Source organism: Lipophrys pholis (genome assembly GCF_963383615.2).
Source record: "Lipophrys pholis genome assembly, chromosome: 18".
Lineage (NCBI taxonomy): Eukaryota > Metazoa > Chordata > Actinopteri > Blenniiformes > Blenniidae > Lipophrys > Lipophrys pholis.
Window position 1 is genome coordinate 23,443,900 of NC_137646.1, and position 25,591 is coordinate 23,469,490.

General features: G+C 36.3%; 1 protein-coding gene and 1 long non-coding RNA gene across 2 annotated transcripts; both read right to left on the reverse strand.

Moving 5' to 3' along the window:
* Nucleotides 1-3,421: 3,421 nt before the first annotated feature.
* Nucleotides 3,422-4,082, reverse strand: LOC308123700. Its single transcript, XR_013936248.1, has 3 exons — nucleotides 3,987-4,082; nucleotides 3,631-3,873; nucleotides 3,422-3,543 (listed from the first exon to the last, which is right to left on the reverse strand). It is a non-coding gene; the product is annotated as an uncharacterized lncRNA (long non-coding RNA).
* A 9,227-nt stretch (nucleotides 4,083-13,309) lies between these two features.
* Nucleotides 13,310-22,165, reverse strand: LOC308123699 (Fc receptor-like protein 5). Its single transcript, XM_080486320.1, has 13 exons — nucleotides 21,998-22,165; nucleotides 20,286-20,351; nucleotides 20,068-20,103; nucleotides 19,286-19,552; nucleotides 18,912-19,187; nucleotides 17,568-17,834; nucleotides 17,193-17,465; nucleotides 16,074-16,370; nucleotides 15,230-15,490; nucleotides 14,874-15,116; nucleotides 14,673-14,786; nucleotides 14,282-14,334; nucleotides 13,310-14,166 (listed from the first exon to the last, which is right to left on the reverse strand). Exons 2-13 carry the CDS (start codon nucleotides 20,320-20,322, stop codon nucleotides 14,128-14,130), a joined length of 2,163 nt encoding a protein of 720 aa, XP_080342446.1. The 5' UTR covers nucleotides 20,323-20,351; nucleotides 21,998-22,165; the 3' UTR covers nucleotides 13,310-14,127.
* Between the last annotated feature and the right edge of the window lie 3,426 nt (nucleotides 22,166-25,591).

Consider the following 25,591-nt stretch of genomic DNA (forward strand, 5'->3'; position numbering starts at 1 on the left):
AGCGCCCTCTGCCAGCAGCTTCCAGTCACAATAGCTGCACAGTTTCCACTGGTTTGCTGCAGTAATCAGAGTACTTTTCCCACACACGTTGACTTCGCCTGCACTCTTTCATCTGGTAGAAATGATGCAGGTTATTTGATGAGCGGATCATTGTCTCTGATATTTCCTCTCAGTGCAATTAGTTTTAAGAGAAGTCACTGAACACTGAGCTTTATTCAATCATGTTTATTCTGAAATTCTTCACAGAATAAAAGATCTTTTGAATAATTGTAAAGTGAATATAATTAAGTTTCATATCTTTTAAACCTCCAACTTTAAGAACCTGCACTGCTTATTATAGACAGCGCCACCTACCTTAGAAAAAGTACAAATGTACACAAATTACTGTTTTAATAAACTAAGCTAATTATCATGTAAAATATTAATGGAATTATATCTTGTAGTCAGTAGAGCTCAAACTGGATAGTTTAAAAGGCCGGGAAGAGTTGACAACATTGGAAGAGGCAGATTTCTATTTATTAAATAAAATAAATTTAAATTAGGTAAAAATAAAAGATAAACACACACAAACAAAAGTGAATTATCTTGACTCCCACAGCAAAATCTGGGATCTCACCTCTTGGGCGACACAGAGATAAACATTCACATACATGAGTACACATAGCATTGATATATGTAATAAACTACATATTTAACTTATTTACTTTGGCAACATGCATTTTATTTTTAACAACTTTTTTTTCCCATTCTACTGATATGAATGTAAAATAATCCAACATCGACATCGAGTGTTAGAAATATAAAATGTCTCACCATTACAAAATAATGTGCCAATAAAAATACAAACTTAAGAGTTGTTTTTACAGACGCTGTTAAAATATATAAAACTGGTAGTAGGCAGATTTTAAAGAAAAGTTCAAACACAGTTTATTTCTCACAGTCTAGCAGGTTAACAACAGCTCTGCTGTGCAAAGAATGTGTAAAATGTTCAATCAAAGTTCTAAACAAACGTTCATTTGTTTTCTAACGTCAAACTAATAAAACGATTTGACAGAAACAAACAGCAGGGGTGTAAAAGACGTATTGTGGCCCATTGGTGTGGGTGTGAAAGTAGTCTTAGGAAAACTCTTTCAAACCTTCACTTGTTCCTTAAAGAATAAGTATTTGGGTCAATTAAACTGTATATAAAAATTTATATAACTGTAGGTATGACATAAAGTAGTACTTTACTCCTTAATTAAACATTTTAGATTGTAAGTATATTTTGAGTGAAATCATCGCTTAAAACAGTTTGTTTAAATCCTCCTTTATCTTCCTCTAAAACAGTAAGAGGAGTACCTGAACTATAATATGTTGTTTTGTAAGGGGGGGGGGGGGGCGCTGTCTATAAAAACAGAAGCAACAGTGCTTGCAACAGTATTGGGTTAAAATATTGAGTGACGGTATCATCAGCCAATCAAATTTTGATGTGTTATTGACGGAACCATAGACATAAACACTCGACGCCGCGCAGCCTGTGTCCGCCCACCGCTCCGAAACGTCAGAGCGGACGCCATATTGTGAAGTCTGACCCGTCAGCCTAAACAAGTCTATGTGACAGCGATGTGTTTTCTGAAGAAAACCACGCAAATATACATTTACATGACTGTGAAGAATCATTGCTTTCATTTTTTATTTATTAAATAAAACAAATATTTCATTTATTTATTTATTTATTTAATGGAGCATACTTATAGAAGGTATTGAGAGGAAATGGAAGAAGTTTGCAAATGGGACATTGGGACTGCTGTACTCTCCTTTTAGAGCAGCAACATGATGGAGTTCATGACAACAATATGCAAAAGAATTTATTTTGTCTTTCCTCAATAAATGTCAAAAAAAGATATCTGGATGTTGAAGCAAATTAATGTTGATGCTTATAATTCAGATGGCATCAGCTTCCATTAATTTTATTGTGGAACAAATGGAACAAAAATAATTAAAGGAAAAAGTATGTTACATAAAATCAAGATGAACAAATGATGTTAATGACAGGAGATGATATAAAAACTGAAATCATTTTGATTTCTTTTTTTAAAGTTCATTTATTGAAAACACATTGGAATAAAATGTACAACAATTGTTTTAATCTCTGGAATGATTTGGAAAAAGGAAGGTTGTAAGAATGATTCAGTAAAAACACTGGTGGCTTGAAAGTTTCCGAATGTTTACAAGGAGCTTTTCTCAGGCAAAATTCAATTATATCTTCATCAGTTTAATCATGGAAAATAATATTTATATAACATCCTTAATTTTCTTAAAGGTTGTTGAAATGGCTTTATTTTCACATGAGAGAAGTTATTGATCGAAGCATCATGACATTTACTTTATAAACAGTATTTTACATTACGTTTACATTTGCACAAACGCAGGCTGCAAGTTATTTCATAAAAGTGGGAGGACTGGTTTCTGTAAGTACATAAATAATATCAATTTAATTCTAACATGATTGTTAAAGCTTCTGGTTTTGGTAATAAAAGTTTAATGCAGATAGAATAAAATGTACGACCTTGATTCAGCTGCATCAGTCGCAGAAACTTACGACAGCCTTTCCTTTAAAGTAAAACCTTCATGGAATCACTTGTCAACAAATGTAATTTGCATCTTGTTTGTCAACCATTTGGAAATTCTATGGGAATGTTTTGAGCTTCATTCTCAGAGCTTGAGACTTAACGCTCCGCTTTACTTTAAAATGAATTTATTTTACATGTTATCTTCCAGTCAGAAGGATAATTCAGCAAAGCAGGGATGTAGAGATGAGAGTCTATCCTCCCTGCTCCACCTTCCTAAGTATTGACATTGTGGCGTCTCTCCATGAATCTGGATGCAGTTTTCTGCTGGTCAGTCATTCTGTTGGTGGTGGAGATGAAGTTTCCTCATTGACCTGAAAGAAAAGAAAAAGAAGCAGAGGGTTTGTGCAGATGTGCTTCCTGATACACTTCATTTGATGTACACGATAACATCCTGCTAAACATGACATTATATTATTGCATGATTACCTCAGTGATTTCTCCATAAACCGTTTCTGCAGTGGCTGCAGGAGCAGAATTCCCTAGAAACAAATATTGGTTCGATTTCTTTTAAAAACAGCAGTTTAATTTTTTATTACGTTTGTTTAACCCTTTAAAATGAAAGTGATGATATTTCATAACTTCTATCTTGTTTTTCCTGGATTATGGCCTTGTGGCCAAAGGGCTCGTATCGTCTAGTTCTTTCCAGAGCGAAGCTGTCGGCAGCAAAATGATCCTGTAGGAGCTCCTATAAGGTCCCAGGTCTGGACTGAAGACCAGGACAATGACGGTACAAAGATACTCCCTAAAGGGAAAACACTGAAGACTGTGTCGGGAGGTGAGAGAAAAATCTGAGCCGCATAGGAGAGAAAGGTCTTACCTTTTGACCCTTTGTAGAAACACAACAGCAGCGACAGAACAGTGAGCAGTGAAAGTCCACAAATCCACCGAATGATCATCAGAGGAGATAAAGAGCTTCTAGATCTGGACGCAACTGTTGGGATCAATGAGTTTGGATAAAATGAGTAAATTGCCACTAATAATATTATTGATAATAATAATGAAGGACCAGATTACTAACATTTAACAGCCATCCAGCTTTCTGCTGATTCTGTTCCTTTGTACCGACACTTGTAGAAACCTTCGTCTGATTCTGACACTACAGAGATCTTCATCTCTCCTCGAGTGTCACTTTGAACGACTTTGTTATTTTTGTAGAAAAACACATCAGAGGTAACATTTCCTGTCTTCAGTTCACAGTGAAGAGTTACAGACTCTCCCGCAGGTACAGGATACACAGGGCTCACCAGGATGACCTCATCAGCTGTAAAACAAGGTTCAATTCATTCATTCATTAGGTTGTGAGGTGATGATGGGAAATACAGAGTAAACTCACAACGGGCAGATTAAAATATATATTAGAAAAAGACAACTCACACAGTGTAGAGATATTCACTGCATTGCTGAATGCTGTTCCAGACTCACACCAGTACACTGCTTTGCTTGGCCGCTCATTTTTAATATATATTGATCCATTTATTGTGGCATCAGTAAAATTGTTAAACAGCAAGTTATCAGTCTTAAACGTGATCCTCTTCAACTGGGGGGAGTTTCCTTCACATGTCAGTGAGAGAGATTCAGAGGTGAAGTGTTGGACTCTGGCAGGATTCACTGTGAGAGATACTGATGGATGAACGTCTGGAAGAAAAGAAGCCATAATGAAGGGTGGGATTCACACTGTCTCAGCATTGAAATCCAAACTGAATTATTTCTATTTATTTTGAAAATCTAAATTCGAAATATAAAGCTATATCTGAGCACAGGAGGAACTTGTGCAACAACTATTTGATAAACTCCTGCCAGTGAAGCATCAATTAAATAAATTTCAGTTTAATTACACAATTTCAAATTCTCTTTTTCAAAAGTTTAGTTTTATACTCATGAAAAATACCAAAGATATCAAACAAATTGACGGTTGAAATGAAAAACCAAAAACCAATGATAAATTGAACAATCAAAATTTAAAAAAAATCTTGAAACATTCCAGTTAATCTGGTAGAAGTGTACAAAATAATTAACAGTTCAGTGATGTCAATGTGTTTTCTCCTTCGTCCAGGTCAGAGACTTTTTCTCAAAGCTAATTGATTCAGGTCAAACAGACTTAATGGCTTCATCAGTTCATGGTCAAGAATTCACTTTTTATTTTGAGGTTTTCTGTCTGTTTGTATTTCCTAACGTCTTTAGGTTTGTTTGAATGCTGGAAATAAAAAGACAAACTGACCTGAAGACCAGACATAATTAGGACGACTCTTCTCTGTGTAAAACACTGGATCCCCTCGTCCTGCTGAACATGCATATCCTGCTGTGTGAGTCTGTCCATGAACTGTAAAGGAATTATTTGCCGTCCCACTGCTGGTACCAGGTAGAGGTTCATAGGTGTAGCTAGACTGTGACTCTGGAACAACTTTGAACCAGTAGAAGCTCCACCCTACTGACGGAGGTTCAGTGTGACAGATCAGAGTGACTGAAGCTCCAGGAATCAACCATGATGGAGACACAGACAGGACGAGTTCTGGTTAAGTAGGAGAGAGATTATAGTCTGAAATCAAAACTTAATCTGTGTTAGCAATAGATCACATACTTCATTTGTACTTTGAATGTGTGACAAAACTTCTGTACATTTTCTAACTAAGTGTGTACTTCAGAGTTCTGATTGTTCTGTCATCCATTCATCCATAATACTTCATCAAACCCAGGGTTGGACACACACACACACACACACACACACACACACACACACACACACACACACACACACACACACACACAGATGTGACTTACTGCTCAATACTCTCAGATTGACGGTGTTGCTCCAAGTTGTTGACTGTTGTTTACTCTTCATTTTGCCTTTACATGTGTAGTTTCCCTGGTGCCGTGAAGAAACAGACTCAATCCTGTAATCCTTGAGATCTGGTGGATTAACTGGACTGGTGGTTTCCCACTCATACTCCCATCCTGTGTTTCCTCCATCGATGTCACATCTGAGAGTGACTGTCTCTCCTTTGTATAACTGTGGCCAGTCGGGTTGCAGAGTCAGGGTTACCTTGTTTGGTACTGTCCATGTTAGAAAGAACAAAACAAGAACAAGAAACATTCAGACAGATTGATTGAACTTTAGCCAAACTAATTTTACATCATATTAGTATTTTTGAATATGTACTTCAGAAAATCCTACTCACAACTTCCAGTGAAGTCGATCTGATCACTGTATTTTGTGTAGTAAATTGGATCTCCTCTTCCTCCTCTGCACCAGTAACGTCCCTCCTGTGAGACTTCATACTGACTTGAATACTCATTAGTATCATGTGTGTTCAGGAGTGAGTATTTCTCATCTCTGTACCAGAAGTATTTCCATCCATGTGATTGTTTCACTGAGCAGGTCAGCGTCACTGTGGAGCCTTCAGACATGTTGTATTTAGTGGAACTCAGCTCAGCCTCTGGTTTAGCTGTTGAGAATAGTAGTAGAATATTTAATCTATTAAGACAGTTAATCATCAAAAATTTCTTTTATCTTTATATTACGTTATATTTTGTTATCTCATTGTCTGGCTGCCAATCTAACAAACACTAGAGAAACCAACAAACATCACTTACGTAACACTGATGGTGTGAAGGCTTCACTCCACGATGTTGAAGAATAAAAGTCATCTCTGCGTCTGGCCCTACATGTGTATCCTCCAGTGAGGGACTGAGAAGCAGTGAGTTGTAACGACCTTTCATGTCCTTCTGGATATGACAGGGAATTTCTCCATTCATACCACCAGTCAGTGGCTCCTCCTCCCTGGACCTCACATGTCAGAGTGATCGTCTCACCAGCGAATATCTCAGACCAGTTGTGTTGTGGTGTTATGACAGGCTGGATGGTGACTGTTTCCACCAGTAAACAAAGATAAACAAACATTAGTTTCATCAGTATTTCTAACCTCATCAAGAATACAAATTTATTTACAACAAAAATACTGAACTCACAAGTTATGTAAACGGTGACCTCATCACTGATGTCAGAGTGATAATCTGATGTTTCTCTCACTCCTCTGCACTGGTAAAAGCCTCCTTTGGATACCTCGACTGTGTTCTTCAAAACAGTTTCTTCAACTGATTCCTCCTCGGTGATTAATGTCCTTCTGAAAAACTCAAACTTCCAGCCATCATAGTTTCCCACAGAGCAGGAAAGTCTCACTTTGCCTCCGACTGATATGATTTTGTTTTCTGATGTCAGCGTCGCCTTGGGTTTCTCTGTGGATGTAAAAACAACAGACACATTTAAATAACTCTCCTAAAACCTTCTTTTTCTTCCTTTCTTATGTTGATTTAAATTCTAAACCAACTTTGCAACTGATTGTGAATTTATTGAACTGAGACGACACAATTCTTCTCTTTACTTTAAGAAACCATGTTGTGATATGTGTCTATTTTAAATTTCAACATGTAACTTGTGGAGAGTAATGTTGGTCTCAGGTTCAAATCTTTGTATTTGTCATTATGCAGGTTTAACACAGAGCCAATGAAAATATTAGTTCATAAGAATCAAGCTCAAGATATTGTTCATTATCTTTGTTGAATCTGTATTCCCAGTCTGGGTCTACTAATCATGTAAAGCTACATTAATGTTAAACACCAATATAAACATTAGAACTGACAATAAAAAAAAAGCAACGATCAACATGCTCCGAACACATCTCAAACAAAAAGGAAATGAACTACTGAACACCAAAATCTGAACAGCTCTGCCACTTTATGACCACACACACACACACACACACATGGCTCCTCCTCTTTTCATGGGGAAAAGGTGATCAGCCCCTAACGTGAATCAGTTGCGCTGCCCTTGTCTCTCCTAATAAAGGGTGGAGCCACAGAGTCACAGGAGGTGGAGAAGCACAGGGAAAAGACTTTCACACAAACAGCAACAGACTGGGAGAAACACGGCAGCTGAGCGGCAGAAGAAGTGTGTGTGGTGGGTGTTGTGTGTGTTTGGGGTGTATAATAACAGAATGATGTTTAGTAAACCTGGCTCCTTGTCCCTGCAGTAGCAGAGTCTGCTGCTTCAGCTTAGAATAATTTGGATGGTGAAAAATGTTTAGGAAAAAAGAAAAAAAAGTGTGAATATGAATCATCTAATCCCAAATAAGCAAATATATTATGATAAATTAGATTTATCTGTCTTATCATAATTCAAATATTTATTACATCTTTTTGGGTGGACTGGCAGCCCATCAATGTCTTAACACTGTTTACATTACGTTATATTTTGTTATCTCGTTGTCTGGCTGCCAATCTAACAAACACTAGAGAAACCAGCAAACATCACTTACGTAACACTGATGGTGTGAAGGCTTCACTCCACGATGTTGAAGAATAAAAGTCATCGCTGCGTCTGGCCCTACATGTGTATCCTCCAGTGAGGGACTGAGAAGCAGTGAGTTGTAACGACCTTTCATACCCTTCTGGATATGACTGGGAATTTATCCATTGATACCACCAGTCAGTGGCTCCACCTCCCTGGACCTCACATGTCAGAGTGATCTTCTCACCAGCGAATATCTCAGACCAGTTGTGTTGTGGTGTTATGACAGGCTGGATGGTGACTGTTTCCACCAGTAAACAAAGACAAACAAACATTAGTTTCATCAGTATTTCTAACCTCTTCAAATATACAAATTTATTGACAACAAAAATACTGAACTCACAAGTTATACGAATGGTGACATCATCACTGATGTAAGATTGATAATCTGATGTTTCTCTCACTCCTCTACACCGGTAAATGCCTCCTTTGGATACCTCGACTGTGTTGTTCAAAACAGTTTCTTCAACTGGTTTCTCATCGGTGATTAATGTCCTTCTGAAAAACTTAAACTTCCAGCCATCATAGTTTCCCACAGAGCAGGAAAGTCTCACTTTGTCTCCGACTGATATGATTGTGTTTCCTGATGTCAGCGTCGCCTTGGGTTTCTCTGTGGATGTAAAAACAACAGACACATTTAAATAACTCTCCTAAAACCTGCTTTTTCTTCATTTCTTATGTTGATTTAAATTCTAAACCAACTTTGCAACTGATTGTGAATTTATTGAACTGAGACGACACAATTCTTCTCTTTACTTTAAGAAACCATGTTGTGATTTGTGTCTATTTCAAATTTCAACATGTAACTCTAATGTTGGTTTCAGGTTCAAATCTTTGTATTTGTCATTATGCAGGTTTAAGACAGAGTCAATGAAAATATTAGTTCATAAGAATCAGTTGAAACCAATCTAAAAGAAAGACCAGACACATAGAGGACCGTTAACAGCAGAAATATAATGGAAAGAAATAAACTATAAACTGTATTTGTTTATTGTCGAGGTCCAGAGTTAAGGGATATGAACAATTACAAAAGAGTCTTTCACTGCACAAACAATAACAATCAAATAAATATCAATAACTAAAAAAACAAAAGCAACATAAAAGACCAGAAAGAAGATGAATCACCTTCAGCAGAGCCTTTCCAGAGGAGGCTACAAAACACTGAAATGAAGATGAAACATGAAGACATTAGAGCTTCAGTAACTTTGACTGGTTGGTGTGTAACATTAACTTGTATCCCAATAATGAGAAAATCCAACAAGTGAAAGAAACTCGGTTCTTCCCACTAAAACCCGCCTGCTTGTCTTTGTGAACTGAAGAGAAGAAGTGTGTGAAATACTCACAGAAAAACCACAGCTCAGAGATTAATCTGCGTCCCATTCTCACGTTCTCCTTTTTCACAGAAAGTCCTTGTGTGAAAAGAGTTAAAGAGCAGTTTTAGAGACAAGAGAGGAACTGTACGTCAACAGAAGGTACTCCTTAATATCTTCCTTTGCCTGGACGGTTGACCACAGCATTGAAAACATGTGAACAATTTTAATAAGACTTTCATGAGAAGAGCCGTGACTGGTCTGTTTAACTTTCAGCACAATGACAGAATAATATCTGTCATCTATCTATTCATCATTACCTATAAAAAACATTTCATAAAACACTGAGACGCGTTTTACAGAATAAATGTTTCATAAAATGTATCAAACTAACTGATAAAACATAGGTAAGAAGTATATATACACTCTACACAAATATATGTAATTACCGGAAGTGATTCAAAGTGCTCTTTTAAAGAATTAAATCAACTCAAAGTTTCAAAATTATAAAAAAACAACAACATTCAGATGGTTTACTGTTGTGACTTCGTAAGAGGAACGCAACAAAGTATTTGTACTTCGTAAATGTACATAAGTCAGTCTTTTTCAGATACCTGTAATTATTTTTCTGATGACGTGAAACCGACTCGTTTAGACGACAAGAGGCCACATGAGGCCGCGTCAAATAAGGACATGAAATCAGGTCGATCGCCACATTAGAGCCCCATAAAAAAAAACTACAATTACTTGCTGAATATTCCATAACTAAATGTTATGTAATGTGGCGATTACCAAACCAACTGTACGTCAACGGAATTCACACTTCATATAAATGGTGTTGCATTTGGACTTTTAAGATTTTCCTTTGTGTGCTTCCTTCTTTTTATCTCAAACCCAACAGCTTCATCTGATTTTTGTGAAAAGAGACGTGACTGGTCTGTTTAACTTTCAGCATAATGACAGAATAATATCTATCATCTATCGATCATCATTATCAATTAAAGCTTTGTCATAAAACTCTGAGATGCTTTTATTTTCTGCCCCGTCAAATAAAGAAAATCAGGTAATTTAACCACATTGGCGCCTCGTGTAAATTCCAATTACTTCTTAGATATTCTAAATTCTACTCCATAAAGTAAAAAAAATAGAAAATTGAATGCCATTTCTCTAAAATAAGCTGCAGTTTCCATGCAAACAAACACCATTTTGGGATAAAAATAGATATAACATTAATGTGTGGCTTCCTCTTTCCTCCCCCATGACAAAAAAAGAAGTTTTAGACGGCCATTGTGTAACAGTAAAGTTTAAAAGACTTATTTTTTACTTTCGTAAAGCTATATTGTTTTACTTTTATAAAATAAGTGGAATCAGTATTTTCACCACAGTCTTTTCACATCTGTACTTTTAGTTTGATTGATCATTTCCTGCCCTAGAAATGCTCCTCCTGCAGAAAACTGATATTTGACACAAACGCTGTTGCACATTCACATTAAGTCAGAAATACTGGGACTAAATTAAGCTTTTTTCATATTTGAGAACATTAAAAATATTAAGAATTCAATTGTTTTGCCTATAAAGTCAATGACTTTTCCTAAAATAGTCCAGAAAGAATAAAAAAGGTAAATTATTCATACAAACAAAAGTTAATAAAAGCTGACGTGCACAAGGCAAACTAATCCACCCACAATTAATACAATATCAATACTGATAATCAAAGTTATCATCATACTCACTGATATCATTTCTGCTCAGCAGATGTTGCAAATCCACTACACTCTTTCACCAATCTGCAGAAAATATCATCAGAAAAAAATGCTCCTCTTAAAGATCTAATGTCAAACCGAGTCTCTCCACAATGGCGTGTCCGTCAGGCTGCCAAAGCGACGTCTGAATTGTCTTCTGAATCTTGTGGTGAACTTCTGGTTTCATGAATTCACTCACAGGAAGCCAGCAGGTACGAGCCAAAAGAGACACGTTGAACATGAGAGATGAATATCCAGTCACAATAGCTGCACAGTTTCCACTGGTTTGCTGCAGTAATCAGAGTACTTTTCCCACACACGTTGACTTCGCCTGCACTCTTTCATCTGGTAGAAATGATGCAGGTTATTTGATGAGCGGATCATTGTCTCTGATATTTCCTCTCAGTGCAATAAGTTTTAAGAGAAGTCACTGAACACTGAGCTTTATTCAATCATGTTTATTCTGAAATTCTTCACAGTATAAAAGATCTTTTGAATAATTGTAAAGTGAATATAATTAAGTTTCATATCTTTTAAACCTCCAACTTTAAGAACCTGCACTGCTTATTATAGACAGCGCCACCTACCTTAGAAAAAGTACAAATGTACACAAATTACTGTTTTAATAAACTAAGCTAATTATCATGTAAAATATTAATGGAATTATATCTTGTAGTCAGTAGAGCTCAAACTGGATAGTTTAAAAGGCCGGGAAGAGGTGACAACATTGGAAGAGGCAGATTTCTATTTATTAAATAAAATTAATTTAAATTAGGGAAAAATAAAAGATAAACACGCACAAATAAAAGTGAATTATCTTGACTCCCACACTAAAATCTGGGATCTCACCTCTTTAGCGACACAGAGATAAACATTCACATACATGAGTACACATAGCATTGATATATGTAATAAACTACATATTTAACTTATTTACTTTGGCAACATGCATTTTATTTTTAACAACTTATTTTTTCCCATTCTACTGATATGAATGTAAAATAATCCAACATCGACATCGAGTGTTAGAAATACAAAATGTCTCACCATTACAAAATAATGTGCCAATAAAAATACAAACTTAAGAGTTGTTTTTACAGACGCTGTTAAAATATATAAAACTGGTAGTAGGCAGATTTTAAAGAAAAGTTCAAACACAGTTTATTTCTCACAGTCTAGCAGGTTAACAACCCCTCTGCTGTGCAAAGAATGTGTAAAATGTTCAATCAAAGTTCTAAACAAACGTTCATTTGTTTTCTAACGTCAAACTAATAAAACGATTTGACAGAAACAAACAGCAGGGGTGTAAAAGACGTATTGTGGCCCATTGGTGTGGGTGTGAAAGTAGTCTTAGGAAAACTCTTTCAAACCTTCACTTGTTCCTTAAAGAATAAGTATTTGGGTCAATTAAACTGTATATAAAAATTTATATAACTGTAGGTATGACATAAAGTAGTACTTTACTCCTTAATTAAACATTTTAGATTGTAAGTATATTTTGAGTGAAATCATCGCTTAAAACAGTTTGTTTAAATCCTCCTTTATCTTCCTCTAAAACAGTAAGAGGAGTACCTGAACTATAATATGTTGTTTTGTAAGGGGGGGGGGCGCTGTCTATAAAAACAGAAGCAACAGTGCTGGCAACAGTATTGGGTTAAAATATTGAGTGACGGTGTCATCAGCCAATCAAATTTTGATGTGTTATTGACGGAACCATAGACATAAACACTCGACGCTGCGCAGCCTGTGTCCGCCCACCGCTCCGAAACGTCAGAGTGGCCGCCATATTGTGAAGTCTGACCCGTCAGCCTAAACAAGTCTATGTGACAGCGATGTGTTTTCTGAAGAAAACCACGCAAATATACATTTACATGACTGTGAAGAATCATTGCTTTCATTTTTTATTTATTAAATAAAACAAATATTTCATTTATTTATTTATTTAATGGAGCATACTTATAGAAGGTATTGAGAGGAAATGGAAGAAGTTTGCAAATGGGACATTGGGACTGCTGTACTCTCCTTTTAGAGCAGCAACATGATGGAGTTCATGACAACAATATGCAAAAGCATTTATTTTGTCTTTCCTCAATAAATGTCAAAAAAGAATATCTGGATGTTGAAGGAAATTAATGTTGATGCTTATAATTCAGATGGCATCAGCTTCCATTAATTTTATTGTGGAACAAATGGAACAAAAATAATTAAAGGAAAAAGTATGTTACATAAAATCAAGATGAACAAATGATGTTCGTGACAGGAGATGATATAAAAACTGAAATCATCTTAATTTCTTTTTTTAAAGTTCATCATTTATTGAAAACACATTGGAATAAAATGTACAACAATTGTTTTAATCTCTGGTATGATTTGGAAAAAGGAAGGTTGTAAGAATGATTCAGTAAAAACACTGGTGGCTTGAAAGTTTCCGAATGTTTACAAGGAGCTTTTCTCAGGCAAAATTCAATTATATCTTCATCAGTATAATATATTTCATGGAAAATAATATTTATATAACATCCTTAATTTTCTTAAAGGTTGTTGAAATGGCTTTATTTTCACATGAGAGAAGTTATTGATCGAAGCATCATGACATTTACTTTATAAACAGTATTTTACATTACGTTTACATTTGCACAAATGCAGGCTGCAAGTTATTTCATAAAAGTGGGAGGACTGGTTTCTGTAAGTACATAAATAATATCAATTTAATTCTAACATGATTGTTAAAGCTTCTGGTTTTGGTAATAAAAGTTTAATGCAGATAGGATAAAATGTACGACCTTGATTCAGCTGCATCAGTCGCAGAAACTTACGACAGCCTTTCCTTTAAAGTAAAACCTTCATGGAATCACTTGTCAACAAATGTAATTTGCATCTTGTTTGTCAACCATTTGGAAATTCTATGGGAATGTTTTGAGCTTCATTCTCAGAGCTTGAGACTTAACGCTCCGCTTTACTTTAAAATGAATTTATTTTACATGTTATCTTCCAGTCAGAAGGAGAATTCAGCAAAGCAGGGATGTAGAGATGAGAGTCTATCCTCCCTGCTCCACCTTCCTAAGTATTGACATTGTGGCGTCTCTCCATGAATCTGGATGCAGTTTTCTGCTGGTCAGTCATTCTGTTGGTGGTGGAGATGAAGTTTCCTCATTGACCTGAAAGAAAAGAAATAGAAGCAGAGGGTTTGTGCAGATGTGCTTCCTGATACACTTCATTTGATGTACACGATAACATCCTGCTAAACATGACATTATATTATTGTATGATTACCTCAGTGATTTCTCCATAAACCGTTTCTGCAGTGGCTGCAGGAGCGGAATTCCCTAGAAACAAATATTGGTTCGATTTCTTTTAAAAATGGCAGTTTAATTTCTTATTACGTTTGTTTAAACCTTTAAAATGAAAGTGATGATATTTCATAACTTCTATCTTGTTTTTCCTGGATTATGGCCTTGTGGCCAAAGGGCTCGTGTCGTCTAGTTCTTTCCAGAGCGAAGCTGTCGGCAGCAAAATGATCCTGTAGGAGCTCCTATAAGGTCCCAGGTCTGGACTGAAGACCAGGACAATGACAGTACAAAGATACTCCCTAAAGGGAAAACACTGAAGACTGTGTCGGGAGGTGAGAGAAAAATCTGAGCCGCATAGGAGAGAAAGGTCTTACCTTTTGACCCTTTGTAGAAACACAACAGCAGCGACAGAACAGTGAGCAGTGAAAGTCCACAAATCCACCGAATGATCATCAGAGGAGATAAAGAGCTTCTAGATCTGGACGCAACTGTTGGGATCAATGAGTTTGGATAAAATGAGTAAATTGCCACTAATAATATTATTGATAATAATAATGAAGGACCAGATTACTAACATTTAACAGCCATCCAGCTTTCTGCTGATTCTGTTCCTTTGTACCGACACTTGTAGAAACCTTCGTCTGATTCTGACACTACAGAGATCTTCATCTCTCCTCGAGTGTCACTTTGAACGACTTTGTTATTTTTGTAGAAAAACACATCAGAGGTAACATTTCCTGTCTTCAGTTCACAGCGAAGAGTTACAGACTCTCCCGCAGGTACAGGATACACAGGGCTCACCAGGATGACCTCATCAGCTGTAAAACAAGGTTCAATTCATTCATTCATTAGGTGGTGAGGTGATGATGGGAAATACAGAGTAAACTCACAACGGGCAGATTAAAATATATATTAGAAAAAGAAAACTCACACTGTGTAGAGATATTCACTGCATTGCTGAATGCTGTTCCAGACTCACACCAGTACACTGCTTTGCTTGGCCGCTCATTTTTAATATATATTGATCCATTTATTGTGGCGTCGGTTAAATCGTTAAACCGCAAGTTATTAGTCTTAAACGTGATCCTCTTCAACTGGGTGGAGTTTCCTTCACATGTCAGTGAGAAAGATTCAGAGGTGAAGTGTTGGACTCTGGCAGGATTCACTGTGAGAGATACTGATGGATGAACGTCTGGAAGAAAAGAAAACATAATGAAGGGTGGGATTCACACTGTCTCAGCATTGAAATCCAAACTGAATTATTTCTATTTATTTTGAAAATCTAAATTCGAAATATAAAGCTATATCTGAGCACAGGAGGAACTTGTGCAACAACTATTTGATAAACTCCTGCCAGTGAAGCATCAATTAAATAAATTTCAGTTTAATTACACAATTTCAAATTCTCTTTTTCAAAAGTTTAGTTTTATACTCATGAAAAATACCAAAGATATCAAACAAATTGACGGTTGAAATGAAAAACCAAAAACCAATGATAAATTGAACAATCAAAATTTAAAAAAAATCTTGAAACATTCCAGTTAATCTGGTAGAAGTGTACAAAATAATTAACAGTTCAGTGATGTCAATGTGTTTTCTCCTTCGTCCAGGTCAGAGACTTTTTCTCAAAGCTAATTGATTCAGGTCAAACAGACTTAATGGCTTCATCAGTTCATGGTCAAGAATTCACTTTTTATTTTGAGGTTTTCTGTCTGTTTGTATTTCCTAACGTCTTTAGGTTTGTTTGAATGCTGGAAATAAAAAGACAAACTGACCTGAAGACCAGACATAATTAGGACGACTCTTCTCTGTGTAAAACACTGGATCCCCTCGTCCTGCTGAACATGCATATCCTGCTGTGTGAGTCTGTCCATGAACTGTAAAGGAATTATTTGCCGTCCCACTGCTGGTACCAGGTAGAGGTTCATAGGTGTAGCTAGACTGTGACTCTGGAACAACTTTGAACCAGTAGAAGCTCCACCCTACTGACGGAGGTTCAGTGTGACAGATCAGAGTGACTGAAGCTCCAGGAATCAACCATGATGGAGACACAGACAGGACGAGTTCTGGTTCTGTAGGAGAGAGATTATAGTCTGAAATCAAAACTTAATCTGTGTTAGCAATAGATCACATACTTCATTTGTACTTTGAATGTGTGACAAAACTTCTGTACATTTTCTAACTAAGTGTGTACTTCAGAGTTCTGATTGTTCTGTCATCCATTCATCCATAATACTTCATCAAACCCAGGGTTGGACACACACACACACACACACACACACACACACACACACACACACACACACACACACACACACACACACACACACACACACACACACACACATGGCTCCTCCTCTTTTCATGGGGAAAAGGTGATCAGCCCCTAACGTGAATCAGTTGCGCTGCCCTTGTCTCTCCTAATAAAGGGTGGAGCCACAGAGTCACAGGAGGTGGAGAAGCACAGGGAAAAGACTTTCACACAAACAGCAACAGACTGGGAGAAACACAGCAGCTGAGCGGCAGAAGAAGTGTGTGTGGTGGGTGTTGTGTGTGTTTGGGGTGTATAATAACAGAATGATGTTTAGTAAACCTGGCTCCTTGTCCCTGCAGTAGCAGAGTCTGCTGCTTCAGCTTAGAATAATTTGGATGGTGAAAAATGTTTAGGAAAAAAAAAAAGTGTGAATATGAATCATCTAATCCCAAATAAGCAAATATATTATGATAAATTAGATTTATCTGTCTTATCATAATTCAAATATTTATTACATCTTTTTGGGTGGACTGGCAGCCCATCAATGTCTTAACACTGTTTACATTACGTTATATTTTGTAATCTCGTTGTCTGGCTGCCAATCTAACAAACACTAGAGAAACCAGCAAACATCACTTACGTAACACTGATGGTGTGAAGGCTTCACTCCATGGTGTTGAAGAATAATCATCATCTCTGCGTCTGGCCCTACATGTGTATCCTCCAGTGAGGGACTGAGAAGCAGTGAGTTGTAACGACCTTTCATACCCTTCTGGATATGACAGGGAATTTCTCCATTCATACCACCAGTCAGTGGCTCCTCCTCCCTGGACCTCACATGTCAGAGTGATCTTCTCACCATTGAATATCTCAGACCAGTTGTGTTGTGGTGTTATGACAGGCTGGTTGGTGACTGTTTCCACCAGTAAACAAAGACAAACAAACATTAGTTTCATCAGTATTTCTAACCTCATCAAGAATCCAAATTTATTTACAACAAAAATACTGAACTCACAAGTTATAAGAATGGTGACATCATCACTGATGTAAGATTGATAATTTGATGTTTCTCTCACTCCTCTACACCGGTAAATGCCTCCTTTGGATACCTCGACTGTGTTCTTCAAAACAGTTTCTTCAACTGGTTTCTCATCGGTGGTTGATGTCCTTCTGAAAAACTCAAACTTCCAGCCATCATAGTTTCCCACAGAGCAGGAAAGTCTCACTTTGTCTCCGACTGATATGATTTTGTTTCCTGATGTCAGCGTCGCCTTGGGTTTCTCTGTGGATGTAAAAACAACAGACACATTTAAATAACTCTCCTAAAACCTTCTTTTTCTTCATTTCTTATGTTGATTTAAATTCTAAACCAATTTTGCAACTGATTGTGAATTTATTGAACTGAGACGACACAATTCTTCTCTTTACTTTAAGAAACTGTTGTTATTTGTGTCTATTTTAAATTTCAACATGTAACTTGTGGAGAGTAATGTTGGTCTCAGGTTCAAATCTTTGTATTTGTCATTATGCAGGTTTAACACAGAGCCAATGAAAATATTAGTTCATAAGAATCAAGCTCAAGATATTGTTCATTATCTTTGTTGAATCTGTATTCCCAGTCTGGGTCTACTAATCATGTAAAGCTACATTAATGTTACACACCAATATAAACATTAGAACTGACAATAAAAAAAAAGCAACGATCAACATGCTCCGAACACATCTCAAACAAAAAGGAAATGAACTTCTGAACACCAAAATCTGAACAGCTCTGCCACTTTATGACCACACACACACACACACACACATGGCTCCTCCTCTTTTCATGGGGAAAAGGTGATCAGCCCCTAACGTGAATCAGTTGCGCTGCCCTTGTCTCTCCTAATAAAGGGTGGAGCCACAGAGTCACAGGAGGTGGAGAAGCACAGGGAAAAGACTTTCACACAAACAGCAACAGACTGGGAGAAACACAGCAGCTGAGCGGCAGAAGAAGTGTGTGTGGTGGGTGTTGTGTGTGTTTGGGGTGTATAATAACAGAATTATGTTTAGTAAACCTGGCTCCTTGTCCCTGCAGTAGCAGAGTCTGCTGCTTCAGCTTAGAATAATTTGGATGGTGAAAAATGTTTAGGAAAAAAGAAAAAAAAGTGTGAATATGAATCATCTAATCCCAAATAAGCAAATATATTATGATAAATTAGATTTATCTGTCTTATCATAATTCAAATATTTATTACATCTTTTTGGGTGGACTGGCAGCCCAACAATGTCTTAACACTGTTTACGTTACGTTATATTTTGTTATCTCGTTGTCTGGCTGCCAATCTAACAAACACTAGAGAAACCAGCAAACATCACTTACGTAACACTGATGATGTGAAGGCTTCACTCCATGGTGTTGAAGAATAATCATCATCTCTGCGTCTGGCCCTACATGTGTATCCTCCAGTGAGGGACTGAGAAGCAGTGAGTTGTAACGACCTGTCATACCCTTCTGGATATGACAGGGAATTTCTCCATTGATACCACCAGTCAGTGGCTCCTCCTCCTCCCTGGACCTCACATGTCAGAGTGATCTTCTCACCATTGAATATCTCAGACCAGTTGGGTTGTGGTGTTATGACAGGCTGGTTGGTGACTGTTTCCACCAGTAAACAAAGACAAACATTAGTTTCATCAGTATTTCTAACCTCATCAAGAATACAAATTTGTTTCCAACAAAAATACTGAACTCACAAGTTATTTCAATGGTGACCTCATCACTGATGTCAGAGTGATAATCTGATGTTTCTCTCACTCCTCTACACCGGTAAAAGCCTCCTTTGGATACCTCGACTGTGTTCTTCAAAACAGTTTCTTCAACTGGTTTCTCCTCGGTGATTAATGTCCTTCTGAAAAACTCAAACTTCCAGCCATCATAGTTTCCCACAGAGCAGGAAAGTCTCACTTTGTCTCCGACTGATATGATTTTGTTTCCTGATGTCAGCGTCGCCTTGGGTTTCTCTGTGGATGTAAAAACAACAGACACATTTAAATAACTCTCCTAAAACCTTCTTTTTCTTCATTTCTTATGTTGATTGAAATTCTAAACCAACTTTGCAACTGATTGTGAATTTATTGAACTGAGGCGACACAATTCTTCTCTTTACTTTAAGAAACCATGTTGTGATTTGTGTCTATTTTAAATTTCAACATGTAACTGTAATGTTGGTTTCAGGTTCAAATCTTTGTATTTGTCGTTATGCAGGTTTAAGACAGAGTCAATAAAAATATTAGTTCATAAGAATCAGTTGAAACCAATCTAAAAGAAAGACCAGACACATAGAGGACCGTTAACAGCAGAAATATAATGGAAAGAAATAAACTATAAACTGTATTTGTTTATTGTCGAGGTCCAGAGTTAAGGGATATGAACAATTACAAAAGAGTCTTTCACTGCACAAACAATAACAATCAAATAAATATCAATAACTAAAAAAACAAAAGCAACATAAAAGACCAGAAAGAAGATGAATCACCTTCAGCAGAGCCTTTCCAGAGGAGGCTACAAAACACTGAAATGAAGATGAAACATGAAGACATTAGAGCTTCAGTAACTTTGACTGGTTGGTGTGTAACATTAACTTGTATCCCAATAATGAGAAAATCCAACAAGTGAAAGAAACTCAGTTCTTCCCACTAAAACCCGCCTGCTTGTCTTTGTGAACTGAAGAGAAGAAGTGTGTGAAATACTCACAGAAAAACCACAGCTCAGAGATTAATCTGCGTCCCATTCTCACGTGCTCTTTTTTCACAGAAAGTCCTTGTGTGAAAAGAGTTAAAGAGCAGTTTTAGAGACAAGAGAGGAACTGTACGTCAACAGAAGGTACTCCTTAATATCTTCCTTTGCCTGGACGGTTGACCACAGCATTGAAAAGATGTGAAAGGATTTTAATAAGACTTTCATGAGAAGAGCCGTGACTGGTCTGTTTAACTTTCAGCACAATGACAGAATAATATCTGTCATCTATCTATTCATCATTACCTATAAAAAACATTTCATAAAACACTGAGACGCGTTTTACAGAATAAATGTTTCATAAAATGTATCAAACTAACTGATAAAACATAGGTAAGAAGTATATATACACTCTACACAAATATATGTAATTACCGGAAGTGATTCAAAGTGCTCTTTTAAAGAATTAAATCAACTCAAAGTTTCAAAATTACATAAAAAAAAAACCCATTCAGATGGTTTACTGTTGTGACTTCGTAAGAGGAACGCAACAAAGTATTTGTACTTCGTAAATGTACATAAGTCAGTCTTTTTCAGATACCTGTAATTATTTTTCTGATGACGTGAAACCGACTCGTTTAGACGACAAGAGGCCACATGAGGCCGCGTCAAATAAGGACATGAAATCAGGTCGATCGCCACATTAGAGCCCCATAAAAAAAAACTACAATTACTTGCTGAATATTCCATAACTAAATGTTATGTAATGTGGCGATTACCAAACCGACTGTACGTCAACAGAATTCACACTTCATATAAATGGTGTTGCATTTGGACTTTTAAGTTCTTCTTTTTGAGCTTCCTGCTTTTTATCTCAAACCCAACAGCTTCATCTGATTTTTGTGAAAAGAGACGTGACTGGTCTGTTTAACTTTCAGCATAATGACAGAATAATATCTATCATCTATCGATCATCATTATCAATTAAAGCTTTGTCATAAAACTCTGAGATGCTTTTATTTTCTGCCCCGTCAAATAAAGAAAATCAGGTCATTTAACCACATTGGAGCCTCGTGTAAATTCCAATTACTTCTTAGATATTCTAAATTCTACTCCATAAAGTAAAAAAAATAGAAAATTGAATGCCATTTCTCTAAAATAAGCTGCAGTTTCCATGCAAACAAACACCATTTTGGGATAAAAATAGATATAACATTAATGTGTGGCTTCCTCTTTCCTCCCCCATGACAAAAAAAGAAGTTTTAGACGGCCATTGTGTAACAGTAAAGTTTAAAAGACTTATTTTTTACTTTCGTACCTTCTATCAGAAGCTATATTGTTTTACTTTTATAAAATAAGTGGAATCAGTATTTTCACCACAGTCTTTTCACATCTGTACTTTTAGTTTGATTGATCATTTCCTGCCCTAGAAATGCTCCTCCTGCAGAAAACTGATATTTGACACAAACGCTGTTGCACATTCACATTAAGTCAGAAATACTGGGACTAAATTAAGCTTTTTTCATATTTGAGAACATTAAAAATATTAAGAATTCAATTGTTTTGCCTATAAAGTCAATGACTTTTCCTAAAATAGTCCAGAAAGAATAAAAAAGGTAAATTATTCATACAAACAAAAGTTAATAAAAGCTGACGTGCACAAGGCAAACTAATCCACCCACAATTAATACAATATCAAAACTGATAATCAAAGTTATCATCATACTCACTGATATCATTTCTGCTCAGCAGATGTTGCAAATCCACTACACTCTTTCACCAATCTGCAGAAAATATCATCAGAAAAAAATGCTCCTCTTAAAGATCTAATGTCAAACCGAGTCTCTCCACAATGGCGTGTCCGTCAGGCTGCCAAAGCGACGTCTGACTTGTCTTCTGGATCTTGTGGTGAACTTCTGGTTTCATGAATTCACTCACAGGAAGCCAGCAGGTACGAGCCAAAAGAGACACGTTGAACATGAGAGATGAAGTTCAGCGCCCTCTGCCAGCAGCTTCCAGTCACAATAGCTGCACAGTTTCCACTTGTTTGCTGCAGTAATCAGAGTACTTTTCCCACACACCTTGACTTCGCCTGCACTCTTTCATCTGGTAGAAATGATGCAGGTTATTTGATGAGCGGATCATTGTCTCTGATATTTCCTCTCAGTGCAATAAGTTTTAAGAGAAGTCACTGAACACTGAGCTTTATTCAATCATGTTTATTCTGAAATTCTTCACAGAATAAAAGATCTTTTGAATAATTGTAAAGTAAATATAATTATCATTTAAACCTCCAACTTTAATGTAATATTACTTTGAACACACTGTTACGGAGCGGAGGGCAGTAGTACGTCTCTGCATACCTGGAGACAGCAGAGTGAGGTCCTGCTGCATGAGAACCTGCACTGCTTATTATAGACAGCGCCACCTACCTTAGAAAAAGTACAAATGTACACAAATTACTGTTTTAATAAACTAAGCTAATTATCATGTAAAATATTAATGGAATTATATCTTGTAGTCAGTAGATCTCAAACTGGATAGTTTAAAAGGCCGGGAAGAGTTGACAACATTGGAAGAGGCAGATTTCTATTTATTAAATAAAATAAATTTAAATTAGGGAAAAATAAAAGATAAACACGCACAAATAAAAGTGAATTATCTTGACTCCCACACTAAAATCTGGGATCTCACCTCTTTAGCGACACAGAGATAAACATTCACATACATGAGTACACATAGCATTGATATATGTAATAAACTACATATTTAACTTATTTACTTTGGCAACATGCATTTTATTTTTAACAACTTTTTTTTCCCATTCTACTGATATGAATGTAAAACAATCCAACATCGACATAGAGTGTTAGAAATACAAAATGTCTCACCATTACAAAATAATGTGCCAATAAAAATACAAACTTAAGAGTTGTTTTTACAGACGCTGTTAAAATATATAAAACTGGTAGTAGTCAGATTTTAAAGAAAAGTTCAAACACAGTTTATTTCTCACAGTCTAGCAGGTTAACAACAGCTCTCCTGCTCAAAGAATGTGTTAAATGTTCAATCAAAGTTCTAAACAAACGTTCATTTGTTTTCTAACGTCAAACTAATAAAACGATTTGACAGAAACAAACAGCAGGGGTGTAAAAGACGTATTGTGGCCCATTGGTGTGGCTGTGAAAGTAGTCTTAGGAAAACTCTTTCAAACCTTCACTTGTTCCTTAAAGAATAAGTATTTGGGTCAATTAAACTGTATATAAAAATTTATATAACTGTAGGTATGACATTGACGTTTTGACGTTTTGAGTGAAATCATCACTTAAAACAGTTTGTTTAAATCCTTCTTTATCTTCTTTGAAAACAGTAAGAGGAGCAGAGACATAAACACTCGACGCCGCGCAGCCTGTCTCCGCCCACCGCTCCGAAACGTCAGAGCGGACGCCATCTTGTGAAGTCTGACCCGTCAGCCTAAACAAGTCTATGTGACAGCGATGTGTTTTCTGAAGAAAACCACGCAAATATACATTTACATGACTGTGAAGAATCATTGCTTTCATTTTTATTTATTAAATAAAAAAAATGTTCATTTATTTATTTATTTAATGGAGCATTCTTATAGAAAGTATTGAGAGGAAATGGAAGAAGTTTGCAAATGGGACACTGGGACTGCTGTACTCTCCTTTTAGAGCAGCAACATGATGGAGTTCATGACAACAATATGCAAAAGCATTTATTTTGTCTTTCCTCAATAAATGTCCAAAAAAGAACATCTGGATGTTGAAGGAAATTAATGTTGATGCTTATAATTCAGATGGTATCAGCTTCCATTAATTTTATTGTGGAACAAATGGAACAAAAATAATTAAAGGAAAAAGTATGTTACATAAAATCAAGATGAACAAATGATGTTCGTGACAGGAGATGATATAAAAACTGAAATCATTTTGATTTCTTTTTTTAAAGTTCATTTATTGATAACACATTGGAATAAAATGTACAACAATTGTTTTAATCTCTGGAATGATTTGGAAAAAGGAAGGTTGTAAGAATGATTCAGTAAAAACACTGGTGGCTTGAAAGTTTCCGAATGTTTACAAGGAGCTTTTCTCAGGCAAAATTCAATTATATCTTCATCAGTTTAATGTATTTCATGGAAAATAATATTTATATAACATCCTTAATTTTCTTAAAGGTTGTTGAAATGGCTTTATTTTCACATGAGAGAAGTTATTGATCGAAGCATCATGACATTTACTTTATAAACAGTATTTTACATTACGTTTACATTTGCACAAATGCAGGCTGCAAGTTATTTCATAAAAGTGGGAGGACTGGTTTCTGTAAGTACATAAATAATATCAATTTAATTCTAACATGATTGTTAAAGCTTCTGGTTTTGGTAATAAAAGTTTAATGCAGATAGAATAAAATGTACGACCTTGATTCAGCTGCATCAGTCGCAGAAACTTACGACAGCCTTTCCTTTAAAGTAAAACCTTCATGGAATCACTTGTCAACAAATGTAATTTGCATCTTGTTTGTCAACCATTTGGAAATTCTATGGGAATGTTTTGAGCTTCATTCTCAGAGCTTGAGACTTAACGCTCCGCTTTACTTTAAAATGAATTTATTTTACATGTTATCTTCCAGTCAGAAGGATAATTCAGCAAAGCAGGGATGTAGAGATGAGAGTCTATCCTCCCTGCTCCACCTTCCTTAGTATTGACATTGTGGCGTCTCTCCATGAATCTGGATGCAGTTTTCTGCTGGTCAGTCATTCTGTTGGTGGTGGAGATGAAGTTTCCTCATTGACCTGAAAGAAAAGAAAAAGAAGCAGAGGGTTTGTGCAGATGTGCTTCCTGATACACTTCATTTGATGTACACGATAACATCCTGCTAAACATGACATTATATTATTGCATGATTACCTCAGTGATTTCTCCATAAACCGTTTCTGCAGTGGCTGCAGGAGCAGAATTCCCTAGAAACAAATATTGGTTCGATTTCTTTTAAAAACAGCAGTTTAATTTTTTATTACGTTTGTTTAACCCTTTAAAATGAAAGTGATGATATTTCATAACTTCTATCTTGTTTTTCCTGGATTATGGCCTTGTGGCCAAAGGGCTCGTATCGTCTAGTTCTTTCCAGAGCGAAGCTGTCGGCAGCAAAATGATCCTGTAGGAGCTCCTATAAGGTCCCAGGTCTGGACTGAAGACCAGGACAATGACGGTACAAAGATACTCCCTAAAGGGAAAACACTGAAGACTGTGTCGGGAGGTGAGAGAAAAATCTGAGCCGCATAGGAGAGAAAGGTCTTA

What these genes read in the sequence shown, in the direction of transcription:
- LOC308123699 (XM_080486320.1), bottom strand. Translation starts at nt 20,322, where the DNA reads ATGGGACGCAGATTAATCTCTGAGCTGTGGTTTTTCT. An exon ending in CTCTGAGCTGTGGTTTTTCT is followed by an intron (nt 20,104 to 20,285) that starts GTGAGTATTTCA and finishes TCTTCATTTCAG; the next exon opens with TGTTTTGTAGCCTCCTCTGG. An exon ending in TTTCTACAAAGGGTCAAAAG is followed by an intron (nt 14,335 to 14,672) that starts GTAAGACCTTTC and finishes ATTTGTTTCTAG; the next exon opens with GGAATTCCGCTCCTGCAGCC.